This window comes from Bubalus bubalis, chromosome 3 (genome assembly GCF_019923935.1).
Source record: "Bubalus bubalis isolate 160015118507 breed Murrah chromosome 3, NDDB_SH_1, whole genome shotgun sequence".
NCBI classification, from domain to species: domain Eukaryota; kingdom Metazoa; phylum Chordata; class Mammalia; order Artiodactyla; family Bovidae; genus Bubalus; species Bubalus bubalis.
In genome coordinates, this window is record NC_059159.1 from 12,160,159 (window position 1) to 12,174,951 (window position 14,793).

The 14,793-nt window shown below is 58.7% G+C and overlaps 2 protein-coding genes and 1 long non-coding RNA gene across 7 annotated transcripts; 1 reads left to right on the forward strand and 2 right to left on the reverse strand.

Annotated features, from left to right (window-relative positions):
- Positions 1-1,558: 1,558 nt before the first annotated feature.
- Positions 1,559-9,429, reverse strand: MCRIP1 (MAPK regulated corepressor interacting protein 1). 4 transcript variants are annotated; one of them, XM_044938694.1, is made up of 5 exons: positions 9,152-9,429; positions 3,568-3,623; positions 3,365-3,417; positions 2,645-2,746; positions 1,559-2,462 (listed from the first exon to the last, which is right to left on the reverse strand). In XM_044938694.1, the coding sequence occupies exons 1-5, from the start codon at positions 9,230-9,232 to the stop codon at positions 2,398-2,400; spliced, it is 357 nt and encodes a 118-aa protein (XP_044794629.1). In that variant the 5' UTR covers positions 9,233-9,429; the 3' UTR covers positions 1,559-2,397. The 4 variants fall into 4 exon arrangements, with proteins under 4 accessions (XP_044794629.1, XP_044794628.1, XP_006064282.1 ...); XM_044938693.1 differs by having other exon boundaries at positions 3,365-3,483; positions 9,152-9,409; XM_006064220.4 differs by having other exon boundaries at positions 3,365-3,483; positions 9,111-9,250.
- Positions 9,430-9,784: 355 nt separating this feature from the next.
- Positions 9,785-10,881, forward strand: LOC112583633. Its single transcript, XR_006549344.1, has 2 exons — positions 9,785-9,921; positions 10,371-10,881. It is a non-coding gene; the product is annotated as an uncharacterized LOC112583633 (long non-coding RNA).
- Positions 9,898-10,957, reverse strand: PPP1R27 (protein phosphatase 1 regulatory subunit 27). Of its 2 annotated transcripts, none has more exons than XM_006064221.3 (3): positions 10,768-10,957; positions 10,538-10,688; positions 9,898-10,256 (listed from the first exon to the last, which is right to left on the reverse strand). In XM_006064221.3, the coding sequence occupies exons 1-3, from the start codon at positions 10,955-10,957 to the stop codon at positions 10,133-10,135; spliced, it is 465 nt and encodes a 154-aa protein (XP_006064283.2). In that variant the 3' UTR covers positions 9,898-10,132. The 2 variants fall into 2 exon arrangements, with proteins under 2 accessions (XP_006064283.2, XP_025135500.1); XM_025279715.2 differs by having other exon boundaries at positions 10,136-10,275.
- Between the last annotated feature and the right edge of the window lie 3,836 nt (positions 10,958-14,793).

Genomic DNA, 14,793 nt, shown 5'->3' on the forward strand with positions numbered 1-14,793 from the left:
AACATGATGGAGATGTGGGTGCCCCGTCCACCAGGACACTCCCTCATCTCCTCTCTCCTCACTGTCTGAGGGTAGGGGAGGTGTCTCCAGTCACTCAGGGTCAACCAGGCAGCCCACCGTGCTGGTGAGGATTCTATCACCACTGCCCCCGAGTTCGATACCCGTCCCCCGCAACCCTGGCACGGCCCATTAACCACATTCCCACCTCTGAAGACTCCAGGCCTAGGGCCTCTTTCTCAGAAAACCTTAAGTTGGCGGGGACAGCAGGAATGAAAAGGCCTCGAGGGTTGTCCCATGGGCCCACCCACACAGGGGCAAAGTATCAGTGCTAGCAGGCAAGGCCAGGGGAGAGTGGCTATAGACAGGGGAGACCCAGATGCTGGGGGCCCGGTGTGCCACCATTCCCACTTTCCAACCCCACAGGAGGGACGAATGACCCAAAGAGGGCTGGGAGCAAAGTCAAGTTGATTTTTAACCAACGCAACATATTAGATGTTTCCAGTGTGCTGCCAGGGGGCCTGAAACCCCTTCAGGGGAAGGCCTTCCAGTCACCACAGCCCAAACCCTCACTTAAAATGGGAAACAGGCAGGACAGCAGTGTTACATGCCCCAGTCACAGCAAGGCCAGGGCCGTGGCTGCAAGAGGGCAGACATCCAGGCCCCCGCCGTCTTGTGGGTCGAGGGCCCTGTCGAGAGCATCCATGAGGTGACTGTTGCGGCAGCCACCAGAGGAAGGCGCTAACCTCCACTTCAGGAAACTGAGGCTTCGAGACTCAGCAGCTTGCTCAATGCCACACGTGCAGCAGTGGCCTGGCTAGGTTCAGGCCCACCCCTCCCCTTCCCCAACGGAGGATCTCTGCTGGCTGACCATCACCCCATCCTCAGTGGTCTTGGACATGCTGGGTGGAGGGTACGTGTGCCCGTGCGCCCAGCCTCTGGCCACAGGGCCCTGAACCCCATCCAGGCCACACGCACCTCCTTCCAGCCACAAGCACAGGGGCTGTGTGGGTGACCCAGCCCAGCAGGCACTCAAACCCTTGGCAGGATGCCCCACAGGTCCCTGGGGAGCAAACAGGCCTGTGTGGTTACAGGAACTTGGCTCAGGGCCTGGCACCAGCCAACGCCCACTGGCTGCTGCTTATTGCATGAACCATCCTTCCTGCACCCTCATCCCTGGGGAACCCCCCCCGCCAGGAGAAGACGTCTCCCAGAGCCACCTGTGGGGCCACTGGAGCCCCAGAATACTCTTAACAGGAAAGGGCTGTTCCCGAAATAAATTCCGGTTTGGCTTGTCCGCCAGGGCTACGTCCAGGTCTGAAGGTCAAGCGCACTGGGGCTCTCCAAGTCCAGCAGCCACCCTCTCTGGACAGCAGACAGGCCACCCCCCAAGGGCCCAGTGCTGCTGAGGGAAGTGTTACCTCCAGGGCCCCCACCTCCACCTCCCACTGCCCTCCAGAAGCCCAAGCCCCCTGGTGGAGCCCAGGGATCAGATGGAACTTCTGGGCCTTGGACTTCCAGCCCCATGTGGGCAGCCAAGACAGGGGCCTCACAGACCAAGTTGCCAAGCCAATGCCACCCCACCTTTATTTACTGGTCCTCAGGTTTCAGTCAGACACTTGAATCTGGAGGGCACAGGAAGAAAAAAAATGGCCCTGAAGACCCTCCCAACTCACCACACAGAGCAGGACCCACTGGGTAGCCTCATCAGCTCAGGCCAGCCCCACGCCCCTTCCTAAGGGCGAGCCAGACCTGGCTGCCTAGAACCCTTGGAGGGGGCACCCAGCAGTGTGCCAGGCCCGGAGAGCTGGTGTCATCCTAAAGCTGACAAGGAAGGAAAGGGCCAGGCTGGACAGTGGGGTTGGGGGTCAGACGCTCCCCGTGCCCCGGGCACAGATGCAGCAGGGGTCGGTGAGGGACCCATGCTGGGTGTGGCTGGGACCACCCTGTCCTGGCTCCTGCCCACTTCAGGACAAAACCAGCCCAGTCCCACAGCACAGGAGATAACAAAGGCCCCTCATCTCCCTCCTGATCCCGGAAGTGCCCAGGGGTTGGGGGTGGGGGCAGGAGAAGGCGACAAGAATCAGGGTCGAGGCCCTGGGGGCAGGCAGGACCAGCAGCTCCAAAGGTCCAGCCAGGCCCGGGGTGGGCACAGGCTGGCAGGGCCGAGGCCCTCCTAGGGACGGGGGTAACCTGAGATCCCCCGAGAGGAAAGGAGAGGCTCGGGGAGGAGGGGCAGGCCTTGGCCATCAATCATGCCTGTCCTGGTCCCGGGATTTTCGGCCCACAGGGAGCAAGGCCCCCTCCCCCTCCCAGGGGCTGAGCCCACAGGAGAGGAAGCGGCCAGCGGCAGGCTGCACCCAGATCTCCCGGAGGCCAGGGGAGGGGCACTGGCGGGCCTTAGGACTTCTTGGCGTCCTGCGTGTTCCGGCGCTTCAGGTCGCTCAGGTCGATGGGCTTGAAGGCTGCCAAGGGACAGAATGTCAGTGGTGGGTGCAGGTGGAGAGGCAGAGTCTGTCCCTTGTCCTGCCCTCGCCTCTGAAAGCCCTGGGACCCAGGCCACCCCACCAGGCTGGCTTGGAAGCAGCAGGTGGGTGGGCCTTCCTGCCCCCTGGTCGGCCCCTCCTGCCCAGGGAGCCCCACTTACTCTTCAGGCTGGGGTTAGGGACCTTCTCCACGTACTCCTCCACCAGGCCCCGCTCACTGCCCGACATCTGGCTCCGCAGGTCCCGCTCCACACCCTGCCAGGCTGCAGGAAGCAGGGGTGGTCAGGGCCCCTACCCCGGGGCCTGCCATCCGGCCCTGTCAGTATCCAAGCAGACGGCACCCGCTCCTGCCCTATCCCTCCCCTCTGAGTGGCCCCACAGGCCCCCCAAGCCCAAACTCCCACTTCAACAGTTTCTGGCCCCCAAGTCCAGCCTGCTCCTAACTGAAGTTGTCCTCAACATACCCTGCTCCCTCGAGGAGCCCTGCCCAAGCCATGCCCCTTTTGGCCTCATGGTACCATGACCAGAGCTCCAGTCACAGAGGCTTATGAGACCCACTAGGGTACAGCACTTCCTCCAGGTGGGTGCCCCATCTTTCCCATGTCCTCCATCCCCCACCTCCCAGCACAAATGCTGTGCACACGTGCTCACACCTCCACCACACCTCTTCCAAGAAACCCCAGGGTGCGCCATCTTCCATGGCCCCCCTCTTCCCCAGCAACCACCACTGATTCCAAACATTGCCTCTTCTGGGGTGTTGCCTGTCAGGACCACCACAGTGCTGACCATGCACACCCATGACCAGAACTGGGTCTCCACACCCCACAGGAGTTCAGGGGGAGGAGGGGCTCAGGGGGGCTGGCTGCAGACACCCCGTGTACCTTCATAAATGAAGCGCACATTCTCCTCGTGGGCCGGGGTGAAGATCTCGCTGCTGTTGGGGGGAGAGCGGGGGCTATTGTTCCTCTTGCCGTTGTAGACGACTCTGGAGACGGGGGAACTGGGGGGGAGCCCGGCCCGTGAGGAGGGGCTACAGGGCAGGACCCCCCCACACCTGGAGGTCACTCCACTACCTAAGACCCACCTGGTCATCGCTGGGGCGTCTGGTCCTCGCACTCCACTGCCGGATCCCCTCGGCCTCTGGAAGGGAAGCCCCATGACATAGGAGTGGGATAGAGGCCACCCTGCCACCCTCTCCAGAAGGGGTCCAGGGATGCGAAGGGCGTGGGGGCATTTGCCTCTTCTCTTTAACTGTGGTCTCCCTGCCTTCCAGGAGACAGGGTCGAGCCACAATCCAGCTGGCTAAAGGTTCAGTACCGTTGGCCAGGGGCCACCAACAGGCCCGAGTCAGAGCAGCTTGAGCTCCAGTGGACCCCGCACTTGGACCACCGCGGCCCAGGGAACACACCTACCCCAGGGTCGGGAAGCCCTGTTGATATTCCAAGTCTCATAACACCACTGCTAACAGAGTGCGGGGCTACAGGAAAGGCCCGCAGTCATCCAGTGCCTTCACGGCCTGCAGGGCCTAGGATCTTGTTTCCACTGAGCCTCAGTTTCCTATCTGTAAAATGGGGATGTGCTTCCCAATGGGAAAAGTGCCTGCCCGGCTTCCTGGTCCCCAGGGTGTGACAGGAGGGCTGGGGGAGGACTGTGAGCCTGGAGGAAGCCATCAGGCCAATCCTAGTGACCGAGACTCTGGGGTGTGTCCTGTTTACAGGCTCTCTCAGCCCAGGAACCAGACAGCCCTGGATGGGGGTCTATTTTTAGACTCACTCTCAAAACTGCCCAATTGGACAAAGTCCCCTCTCTGGCTGAGAACACGCATCTCAGGGTGAGGAAGCTAGTTGCACAGGGCTAGTCCCAGGCCTGGCCTTGCCCCAGAGGAGGCCAACCCCAGGTGCTGGGGATGGGGGAAGCCTGGGAAGGGCCTGTGAGCACAAGTGCCTCCCCTCCCCCATCCCTGGAGCCTGGGGGCCCCAGAATGCTCAGCCACAGCCCCTCCTGAAGAGCCTGGAAGATGAGACCCAGTGGATACTTCCTCTCTGGCTCCTTTGGCATTTAAACACCTGCACAGGAGGACTTCCCTAGCAGTCCAGGGGTTAAGACACTCTGCTCCCATTGCAGAGGCTACGCTTTCGATCCCTGGTAGGGGAACTGAGATCACACATGCTGCACAGCCCAGCTGGGGAAAAAAAATCTGCACAGGTAAAACAGCCTACAAGCGGAGGTAGTAATGACAAAGCACAATGCCAGCTTCCTGGGGGGGGCACATAGAAGCCTATGCCCTCCCAGGAGAGGGGCCCTGCTCCTCACAAAGGGACTTCTCCCTTCCTGGACTCGAGGGATCTCACTGCGTATCATTCTCCTGTCCAGGTGCCAGTCCCACAGACACCAGAGCACAGAGGGAAAGCCCTCTCTGGCCTGAGGGTGCCCTGGGGACACTGAAGGGGCTCAAGAACACTCACGTCCCAAGGGGCTGTTGGCAGTGCAATGAGGTGGGAGGCTTCAATTAAGCAACAGGAGAGAGGCGCCTGGAGGATCAGCCAGCCCCCACCCAACCCAGGCTGGCCCCTCCTACCCAGGCCCCCTCATCCCTCCTGCAGTCTGTCCTCTCAGACCTCGGGGGCCACTTCTTCAGGGTACCTGCTTTCCCAGCTTTGCCCATCTCCAGGGCTTCTTCTTTCCAGGGCAGCCTCGGCCTTGGCCTCCTCTGGTCACAGCCTGAGGGCTGCCTGGCCTTTATGGGTGCCTGACTTTGGTCCAAGGCCCCGTTTCAGTCTCAGGCCTAACTCAGAGGCCAGCCCCTTCCAGCTCCCATTGCCCCGAATGCACACACGCACATGCATACATGGCTCTGGTTCTCTGAGCGCCTCACCTGCTCCCCTTGGTCTCTGCATTCCCAAGGCCTGGGCCCCAGGCCCCTGGAGCATTCAGTCTCCACAGTGGGAACCCATCCCTTGCTGCCCCCACTCTGTGCTTCCTGACCAGAGGCTAGAATGCCCCACAAGCGGTGGAGCTGTGTACCTGTCATTGGGCACCTGCCCACACAGATGTGCTACTTGAGTTAACGAGGTTTCTGGTGCCCTGGACAGAGCGGCCAGGAAGTACCTTGGCCAGGGGCAAGACACCCACAGGCTCTCATGTCCTCAGGACTTGAAGAATGAGTAAAAGGACTTTTTAAAAAGGAGTTACTGTCTGCCTCCTCTCGATGGGGGAGGTCACACCCAACCAGGTCTGTCTTTAATGGCCTGTGTCCCACCAGCTGGTTCCTACTTGTGAGGAACCCGCGAGTCCTCCGTCTTCTCCCAGCAGCTCGGCCTCCCTCTGGGGGCCTTTCTCCTTAGGACCTTGGGCTGGCCCTGCCCCGCCCCCGTGGATACCCTGCCTCCTGCGGGATGCAGGGAAACCAAGGCTTCACCTGAGTATATCAGCAGCTTCCCGCGAGGCCAGGGCCTGCTGCTCCCCTGAAGAGAGAGGGACAGTGAGCTGCACTCACTCACCCACCTTCATCACCTCCTCCAAGGAGTTGGGCCCCCCACGCTGACCCCAAAGGAAATTTCCTGGAAAAATCTAACAAATATGCATGCCCCGTGACAGCCATTCCAATTCCAGGATGTACCCAAAGGAAAGGGCCTGGTGGCTCCCGAGAGGTGCACAGGAGCAACCAGAGAAGCAGCGCTTGTCTGTGCCGAGGGGAGAACCAGTGAAAGGGGCCCATATACACTGGGCCTGTTTCTGCCCTGGAAGGTGACAGCTACAAGTGTGAGCCGTGGCAACGGCGGGCGAATCATACCACTGATGCTAAAAACAGAAGCCTGGGGACACACGGCTGTCCAGTGGAGAGGGCCGAGCCGCAAAGGCGTGGACAAGGGGGACAAAACAAGGTCAGGGAGGAGATGTCTAAAAGGCAGCTGGACTCAAGGAAGGCCAGGGCAGAGAGGTGGCCGCTGAGCCACCATGACAAAACCTCCAATGACCTAGCAGGAAGGGGCTCAGCGGAGCGCGGGGAGGAGTGGGACCTTTGGCCAAGACTGCCTGTGCCTGACAATTGGTTGTGAAGAGAGGTGCGAGGCCTGGGCTGACGGTAGTGTGTTTGGTGAAGCAAAGGGAAACTCGAGCACATTTACTGTCTGAGCAAAGTGCTGAGCAGGGCCTCTACAGAGGCCACTGCAGAGGAGCCAGGCGACCAGCAGGCTGGGGAGAGTGGCACGCCTGGAAAAGTGCCAGGGATACCTAAAAAGGCCCAGTAGGCCACAAGAGTCCCCTGAGGTTGGAGTTTCCAGTCCATCTGGCCAGTGGGGAGGGAGTATCCACTTCTGCAAACATCTCCCTCCTGTTTGCTTTCCGACTTTTGTTTACCATGATTATCAGGGACAATTATTTCCTGAAGACTGGAGCTCAAAACCTGACTACATCCCATCACCTCGGAGAAAACTTTTTTACCCTTTTAATAGCTTTGAAATCAGGTTGTATCTGGCAATCGCCAACACAAAGGTTAGCCCCATTTTTTCATGCTCGATGGAGCTTGTGAGGCCCAGCTCACACTACTGAGGTCTCAGATCTGATGATGCAGAGCTTCCCCTCAGGCCATAGACTCCAAGCCTCCACCTACGTGTATGTGCTCTTCAGTTACTTCTTCCCATTCCCACCCACTCTCGGTCCGACATCCACTGCTCACTCTCCAATCCATGTCGAGACAGTACCCTGCACTACCCTTCCCCATCCCTGGTACACGTGATGCCAGCATGATCTTCCCAAAACCTGCCCCCACCCAAGTCACTCCCCACTCAGATACTACCAGGGCCTTCTACTGCCATCAAGCCCTCAGTCTGGCCATAATCTACTTCACCAGGTGTGGGTGTCACCAGCTACTGGGCCCCCAGCCCTTCCCAAACACAGTCTGAGCCAGAGAGCCACCTCTGCTGCTGCCAGAGTCACAGAGAACCACACAAAGTCCCCTGGTGTACTCCACAGGCCTTGACTGTTGTCCGCAACAGCCTAGCCCATAGCAGCCAGCAGGCTACACGCTCAGCACCCGGCAGGGTCCAGAACCACTCCGTGACTGAGGGTCATCCATCGCTGCTCTGGGCAGCGTCTCTTCCCTCTATGGGCCATGGAATCCCCATCTGAGCCAAAACAACCCCCAAGAATGTTCACCAGGCCTTCCTGCTCAAAGGGACCCAAATACAGCCACATGAAGCCACAACCTCAAACAAAATCTCTGTGGCTGCGTATCGAACGAGACAGTGGACAGGGCAATCACTGAAGGAATGTATCATCCAACTGGGCATTTCTGAGCGTAAAAAGGGCTGCTCTTGATTATGAAGTGCAAGCCAGGGCAGCCTTGGGCAAACTGAACGCACAGAGTTTCCTCAGGCATGGTGTAGACCCACAAACATATGACACAGTGTGGAGGGGCAGCAGCCAAGGGCCAACTGTGGAGCAGCCATTGCACTGAGCCAGGGAGAACACCAATAAACCCCACTTTGGAGGTTTAGCGGATGAAGCAACCTGCCACTCAGCAGAGTGGGATCTGGGCCCCAAGAGACTCCCAACCTCTCGGCCTCCCAGGCCACAGAAATCAGGGCTAGACTAGGATGGCTGAGCTGCCCTGAGCACCCCAGAGACTGCCTCTGCCTTTGCTTGTACCCCTGACAGGTTCCAGACCCCTGGCACCAATGTGGTTCTGCTTAGAGACAGGGAGGGACTCTTCCTGGATGGATCTATATAGCACCTTGCTCTTTCATGGGGAAAAAAGGGCTTCAGAGACCTCCAGGGAGGAGGAATGCGGGGAAGGGAGCCCAAAGCCCAGTCTCCAGACTGCCAGTCTTGAACTCTTTCCCCATACACAGCCATATGCGTAAAGGCAGGGGGTGAGATGATATTCTGTTGTCTGGAAAAGTGACAATGGATATTCCGGAGTTAGAATCAATGATGCAATTGCAGCCACTCTGTGTTACTTTAAAATTTTTGATAGGTACTCAAATTTTCTCAAGACTCCACTTCCCCTTCATATTCTGTGTCTGTGGGGTTCTCAACAGCCGTTTCCACCAATAAGACTTTTAGAAGGCAATCTACCACTCAGGCAGGACACTGCTGTTTTAGATACCAAATGGGCCTGGCGACCCTTGAAAAGACCCAGGCGAAGCCTCTAAGCACTGCACCACCCCTCTCCCTCTTTTCTTGGTGACAGCAGCAGCTTCCCTGCCAAGCAACAAACCCCAATGTATGCATTCCCCTCCTTCCTCACTTGGCAATCTCACCAGCCCTTCCACTCACCCCAAATCAAGCCTTCTCCTTCAAGACTTGGGGCCTGACCCTTCCCTCCCCACCCGCACTGCTTTCTAAAAGCTCTAGACACTCCCCCTGACACCTCAAAGGCTTTTGCTCAAAATGTCCCATCTGCCCCAAATCGTCGCCCTGGCCCTGGGGGCCCGGCTCATGACCATCTTCTCTGGGAAGTCTTCCTCGGAGGCAGGTAGGGGATACGACTTATGCGCCTCCGCGTTACCTGAAGTTTCTCACAAACCTGGGTTGCTTCGTTCGCGGCCTCCCCATGGCGGTCCCCGCCCACCTCGGCATCCCCCGGGGTTCCGGTGAGCTCCCGGAGGAATGGCAGCCTCTTACCCCCTTCCCTCCCCTGACACTGCCTCGCCCAGCTCAGAGACCAGGAGCGTGGGATACGCGGGACGGCGGCGGAGGGCGAACCGAGGGAACCCGGCCGGCCACGCTTCGCGGTCAGGAAGCATCGTCAGGGCTGCTCCCCGGGCGACGAGGCGGCGGCAGCTTCAGCGACGGAGAACGGCGGCCCGCTACTCCCTCTGAGCCCCTTGCCCCGCGGACCCGCCCCGCCTCGCCGTGCCCCTCCCTAGCCTCCGCCGCGGCGAGCAGGGAACCCCGCGACCCAGCCCGGGGCCCTCCCCTCGCGGCCGCCGCGCCAGGGCGGGTCCGGGCCGCGCCCGCCCCGCCCCCGCCGCTACCGCCTCACCTCGCCCTCTCGGCCGCCGCCGCCGCTGCCAGGGGCCCGGCCGGAAGTGACGTATCGCCGCCGCGCACGCGCACTGGCGCAGGTCACGTGACCGCAGGCGCGCGGAGGGGCGGAGACTGAGGGCTGGGACCGAGAGGCTGGGGTCTGAGGGGTGCATAGACTTCGTGCCAGCCGGGGTCGAGGGATGTCGAGGACAGTCTCCTGGGTCAGCGGGGTCGGGGTTCTGGGACAGACAGGACCTGGGGGTAGCGGGATCGATGGACGGCAGGTACCGGCGGTCGGGAGCCGCGAGACTCTAGCTCCTTGCTCCGACACTGCCGGATGCCCAGACCAGAGTGGACGGCGGTTGGCCGCTGACCACCAGAGCAAACGGAGCCGAAAGACTGGGACAGGACGGTCCCTAGTAATCAGGCCATCACCACGGGCTTAGGAACCACGTTTATTGAAAAAGTAAAAAGTATAGCAATAAAAAAATTTTTTTTCACCCGAAGGAAAAGCCAGGCCGCGGGGTTGGGAGAGGGGAGGGGTTTTGCCCAGGTGTGGGGTCCTGGCCAGTCTGGCCGGCCCATAGCCCCGCTGCTGGGGCATTCCTGGCATCCGGGGGAGATGGGCACCTGACTTCTCCAGGCAGGGCTAGCGCCCTGGGAGGGCAGGGCTGGTCTCAGTCCATCTTAGTCCCTTTGAATAGCTCCACCAAGTCCTTGAATTCCGGGTCAATGAGGTCTGAAGGCAGATCTCCATCGTCGTTCGCGGCTTCTCTGTCTGCCCCCAGGGAAATGAGGTACCTGGGTGCAAAGGGCAGCCCTGGTTGAGGAGAGAATGTGGCGCGGAGAATGCTCACCCCTGCCTGAAGGTAGCAGCCTGCGGTTCTGAGATCTACCTGTTTTTTCTCTTTCCAGGTGAGGTGAGGAGAAAGAAACCGACCCTTTGGAAGTTTCGCTAACTTTTGCAGTTTGCTCTTGGGAGGCAACAGGACAGAAAGGAAATTCCAGAAGCCCTTAGAGTTTTTAGCTACACTAGCAGGGCCACCTTTTGGGGGACTACATCCTGGAGGCCACCCTCTCACCTGGCTATATCAGGGTATCCGTCACTGCAGGCGATGTGCAGGGGTGTCCAGCCTGTCTCGTCTCGCTGATGAATGTCTGCCCCATATTTGACTAGCAGCTTCACACACTCAAGGTTTCCAGAAAGCACCGCTTCATGAAGGGCAGCCAGGCCTGGACAGGACAGGAGAGGTCAAGGCTCAGGCCTTCCCCTGCCACCCCACAGAGCCTCACTGGCCCCGCAGGCACTCACCCGAGGGGTAGATGGTGTCCAGGGAGACTTTCCGAGTCCGGATGAAGCGCCCCACCTGCTCCAGGTCGCCCTGGCGGATGTGGTCCAAGAACAGGACGTCATTAGGGAAGTGCACGCTCCGATCAGCCAGGAGCCTCCGGCGCCGCTGCCTTGGGCTGTAGCGGGCATAGCGAGCTGTTCTGCTGGGCATCCTGGCAGCTATGGTTTGGGCCACCCCTGTGGGGACCCTCCTGCTCAGGGAAGGAAGGTGCACGGACCCGAACTGTGTGCAGGCTCTTCTGACTGACGGTGACCTCCAGCACCGCCGCCACAGTGCTCTCCGTGCTCCCGTTGGCCAGGGCACCTTCTTATATAGGGCCGGCAGAGCTATATAAAGCTGCGTAGTCATGCTCGCACCCGAGGGGCTGAAACTGAGCCGCTCCAGCCCTGCCCTCAGGATCATGTTTAGTGGTTCATCTTTCAGCCCACCTGTCGCTGTGCCTGGCCAAAGGGGTCAGATCCTTCCTGGCCACTGCTCCCTGCCCCACAACTGGACCTCGAAGGTGCTTGACAGAGGACAGGAGAAGCACTAGAAAGGCAAGGCCCATAAGCAAGGCGGACAGATAACCAAGCTCACTGAGGACCAGGGTCTCCCTCCGTATGGAGAACTTGGGGAGAAGGGCATGATACGTGGTAAGCACAGCTACCTCTGCCCAACTGGGAAGGCAAGGGGATGCTTCCCCACACCTAAGGAAGCACAGGAGAAGCTGTACAGAAGAAGGCCCAGCCCAACCCATCTCCCTGTCATTTGTCACTTTCTATCATGGCTTGTATCACCCTCAGGGCAGTGTTCCCAAAACGAGGGCTTCAGTGGCACTGCCCTTCTGCTTGGAAACCTCCCAGATTAGAATCAAAGTGCAGAACTTCCCTGGTGGTCCCGTGGCTAAGACTCCCTGCTCCCAGTGCAGGTGGCTGGGTTTATCCCTGGTCAGAGAACTAGATCCCACATGCCGCGAGGAAAGATCCTGCATGCTGCAAGGAAATAGAAATACCACGTGCCACAACGAAGACCCGGTGCAACCAAATATTATTAAAAATAAATTATTTTTAAGTTTTATTTATTTATTTTTGGCGTCACTGGGTCTCTGTTGCTGCTCGCTGGCTTTCTCTAGTTGCAGTGAGCGACGGCTACTGTTCATTGTGGTGGACAGGCTTCTCATTGCAGAGGCTTCTTGTTGTAGACAATGGGCTCTAGAACACATGGGCTTGATAGTTGTGGCTCACGGGGCTTATTTGCCCCTCTGCATGTGAAATCTTCCCAGAGCAGAGGTTGAACCTGTGTCTCCTGCATTGGGAGGCAGTTTCTTAACCACTGGGCCACCAGGGAAGTCCAAATTTCTCCTTTTAATAAGGGCACCAGCCTCCTGGTGTCCAGGGAGTAGGGCCCACCCTACTCCAGTTTGACCTCATCTTAACCTGTTACATCTGCGGCGACTCCATTTCCAAATAAGGTTACATGCTGGAGTACTGGGAGTTAACACTTCAGCGTATAAATATTGAGGGGCGCAGTTTGGCCCCTAATGCTGGCAAGATCCTCCAGGCAGTCACTAAAGACCTGGATGCTGGAGATGGGCCAGCAGTCTGTGGTGGGGGGCAGGAACTTGGTTATGAGAAGCCCTTGCACCACCATGTTGATCTTGTTCCAACAAAATCAACAAATTCATCAACACTCCAGGTGCAAAGCCCTGGGCCAAAGGCTGCAGAAAACTGCACTGCCCTGATGGGGTTTCTCCTCCTGCCTCTGCCGCTGACGTTCCCTGAGAAACTCCACCCGGCCCAGGCCCTGCGGGGCCCCAGGGGAGGGGTGGTTCCCAGGGCTCCTGTATTTTGGGCTCAGAGTGTTGTGCTGGGCGATCCTAATTCTCGGTCACTTGTGTCACTTACGAGCAGCTACAGTTTCTATCAGTGGTTTACACGAAGCCCAGAGACAAAGTACCATGCTGTACACAGAGACAGAACTTTCCTTTGATGTGAAGATTGCCTTTTCTGCTGTTGTGGAAAGTTCTGTCTGCCTGCCCTGCTCAGAGGATCAAATGAAAGAACTCTGGATGAAGAAGCTGCCACCAACAGCCTGGTTTTTCCCCGCCAGTGACAGGCCTCAGGCCAGATAAGGCAAACCATCAGGGTGGGCCTACTAGTGACCCCAAGAAGGACCCTCCCACTCTATCCTGCTAGAGGTGAGCTGAGAGAGCTCAGGATCTGGGCTTTGGGGTTTCTGTTTGGATATTTGGATCAGAGAAGGGACAGATGCCTGAAAGGCATTCCGGTGACAACTTGGGAAACATGTCCTCAAAGCCATGGACACAGCCTGTAGCAACTTTGGCAGAAGCCAGCCATGAGCAGTCTAACCTGCTATTCACACAGCCATACCACCACCAAACCTGTATTTACACAGCTTTGTCCCTGAGCCTCTGCCCGTGTGAACTTGTCAAGTGACCTGGTTTGCACAACTTGAACATTCTGCTTTCAGGAGAACTGATTTAAACCGAAACAGTTAATGGAAAACGCTCACTTTGAAAAGTCCTAGGAAACTCAACTAGCAGAGGTCTGCCTCCAGTAGGAAACAAGCCAGGGGCCTGGAGGGGAGTCTGGGCGGGCCCACTCGGCTGCCTCTTGGCAGATGCCGAAGTCAGACCTTCAGGGTCCAGTACACGGGCCCAGCAGCTGTTTTTTAGGTTCCAGGCCAACCACTTCCTGCCACCTGGAGAGAGGAAGAGAGAGATTGGGACGCCCTAGGCTGTTAAGCCCTGACTGCCTACCCCAGAGCCCACAAAGTTACCTTGCTAATCCACCAGCCCTGCCTGGTCTGGGACTCCCAACTGCCACCTCCCAGCAATCCCAGACCCAGGAATGTGCTAATCAGCTGCCTGGGCAAAAGGGGAAAGGTATCGGTGACTCACTCCCCCTGCTAGGAGCACATGACATGACGACGTGCTCTGGGCAGCGGTGCCTGCTCCCAAACTTTCTGCGCGGAGGGCCAGGCTCTGCGGAGCTGCTCAGCAGGGTCACCAGCGTCCATCACTGGGCATAGCCCACCCCTCGCAGCTGGGACTCCGGACAGCCCTGCTCTCGGCCCATCCTGGATCCCCTTCTCCGGAATCCACACATGTACCTCTGGGAATCCTCTCCCATTTTGAGAGAGGAAAATCTCCCCGGAAATCTCCCACGGAGCCTTCAAGTGCCCAAGCTCACTACTTCGCGAATACATGTTTCACCATGTCAGCAGGACCGGACGGAGGCACAACGCACACAGGCCCTGGAACAGCCCCAGCACAGGCCACCTGAGAACCAGGGAAGGGAGCCCCGCTGTGGGCTGAGCTGGGGAGCAGTACTCAGATGACGGGAGTGTGTGGACAAGCTGGGGCTTAGCTGCTGCTGCCCAAGGTGCTAATGCCAGGTTGTTGCTGAACACCAGCTGAACACATGCCCAGATGGGAGAAGGGAGCAGCCCTGGGGTTTGAGGGCACAGACACACAGGCCTCTGGCTGGAACGTAGCTGTGGTCATGGGGGAAATAACACACACACACCTCCCCACAGACTGAGACCACCGAGGGAACCACATTCATAGCAAGTCTCACAGTCACATCTGCCAGATATGCTCCAGCCATCTCCAAGGCCCTGGCAGCATCAGAACTAGAGGCTGCAAATCGCGTAAGGCACGCATCCTTCCTACTCGGGCAGCGCATTGGAGGGACTGATGGAACATATGGAATGACAGCCTGGGCTCCTTGGAGACCTAGCCACATTTGCTGTTCTTGACCTCCCAAAGTGGGCTGGGTCTCCACCCCTGTTCCCTCCAAGAATGACATCAGTGTCCCACTGTGCCTACAGACGTGCACAGAACAGACAGGAAACCCTGCCCTGGGCAGAGGTGCCCTGGCTGGGGACTGATGCCCACCTGAGCCCCACTGGCCCCTGTGGATGTCCCACTCAGAGCCCTCATGGAACCCCAAGGCCCAAGAGGTGTCCCCAGTCCAGGTTCAGGT

Coding starts and splice junctions, on each gene's coding strand:
- MCRIP1 (XM_044938693.1), bottom strand. CDS start 9,232: ATGCTTCCTGACCGCGAAGCGTGGCCGGCCGGGTTCCCTCGGTTCGCC. Junction 3,624..9,151: donor CCGCGTATCCCACGCTCCTG/GTCTCTGAGCTG, acceptor CTTCCCTTCCAG/AGGCCGAGGGGATCCGGCAG. Junction 2,747..3,364: donor TGTGCGCTTCATTTATGAAG/GTACACGGGGTG, acceptor TGCTTCCTGCAG/CCTGGCAGGGTGTGGAGCGG.
- PPP1R27 (XM_006064221.3), bottom strand. CDS start 10,957: ATGCCCAGCAGAACAGCTCGCTATGCCCGCTACAGCCCAAGGCAGCGG. Junction 10,689..10,767: donor GGACACCATCTACCCCTCGG/GTGAGTGCCTGC, acceptor TGTCCTGTCCAG/GCCTGGCTGCCCTTCATGAA. Junction 10,257..10,537: donor GGATACCCTGATATAGCCAG/GTGAGAGGGTGG, acceptor CTTTGCACCCAG/GTACCTCATTTCCCTGGGGG.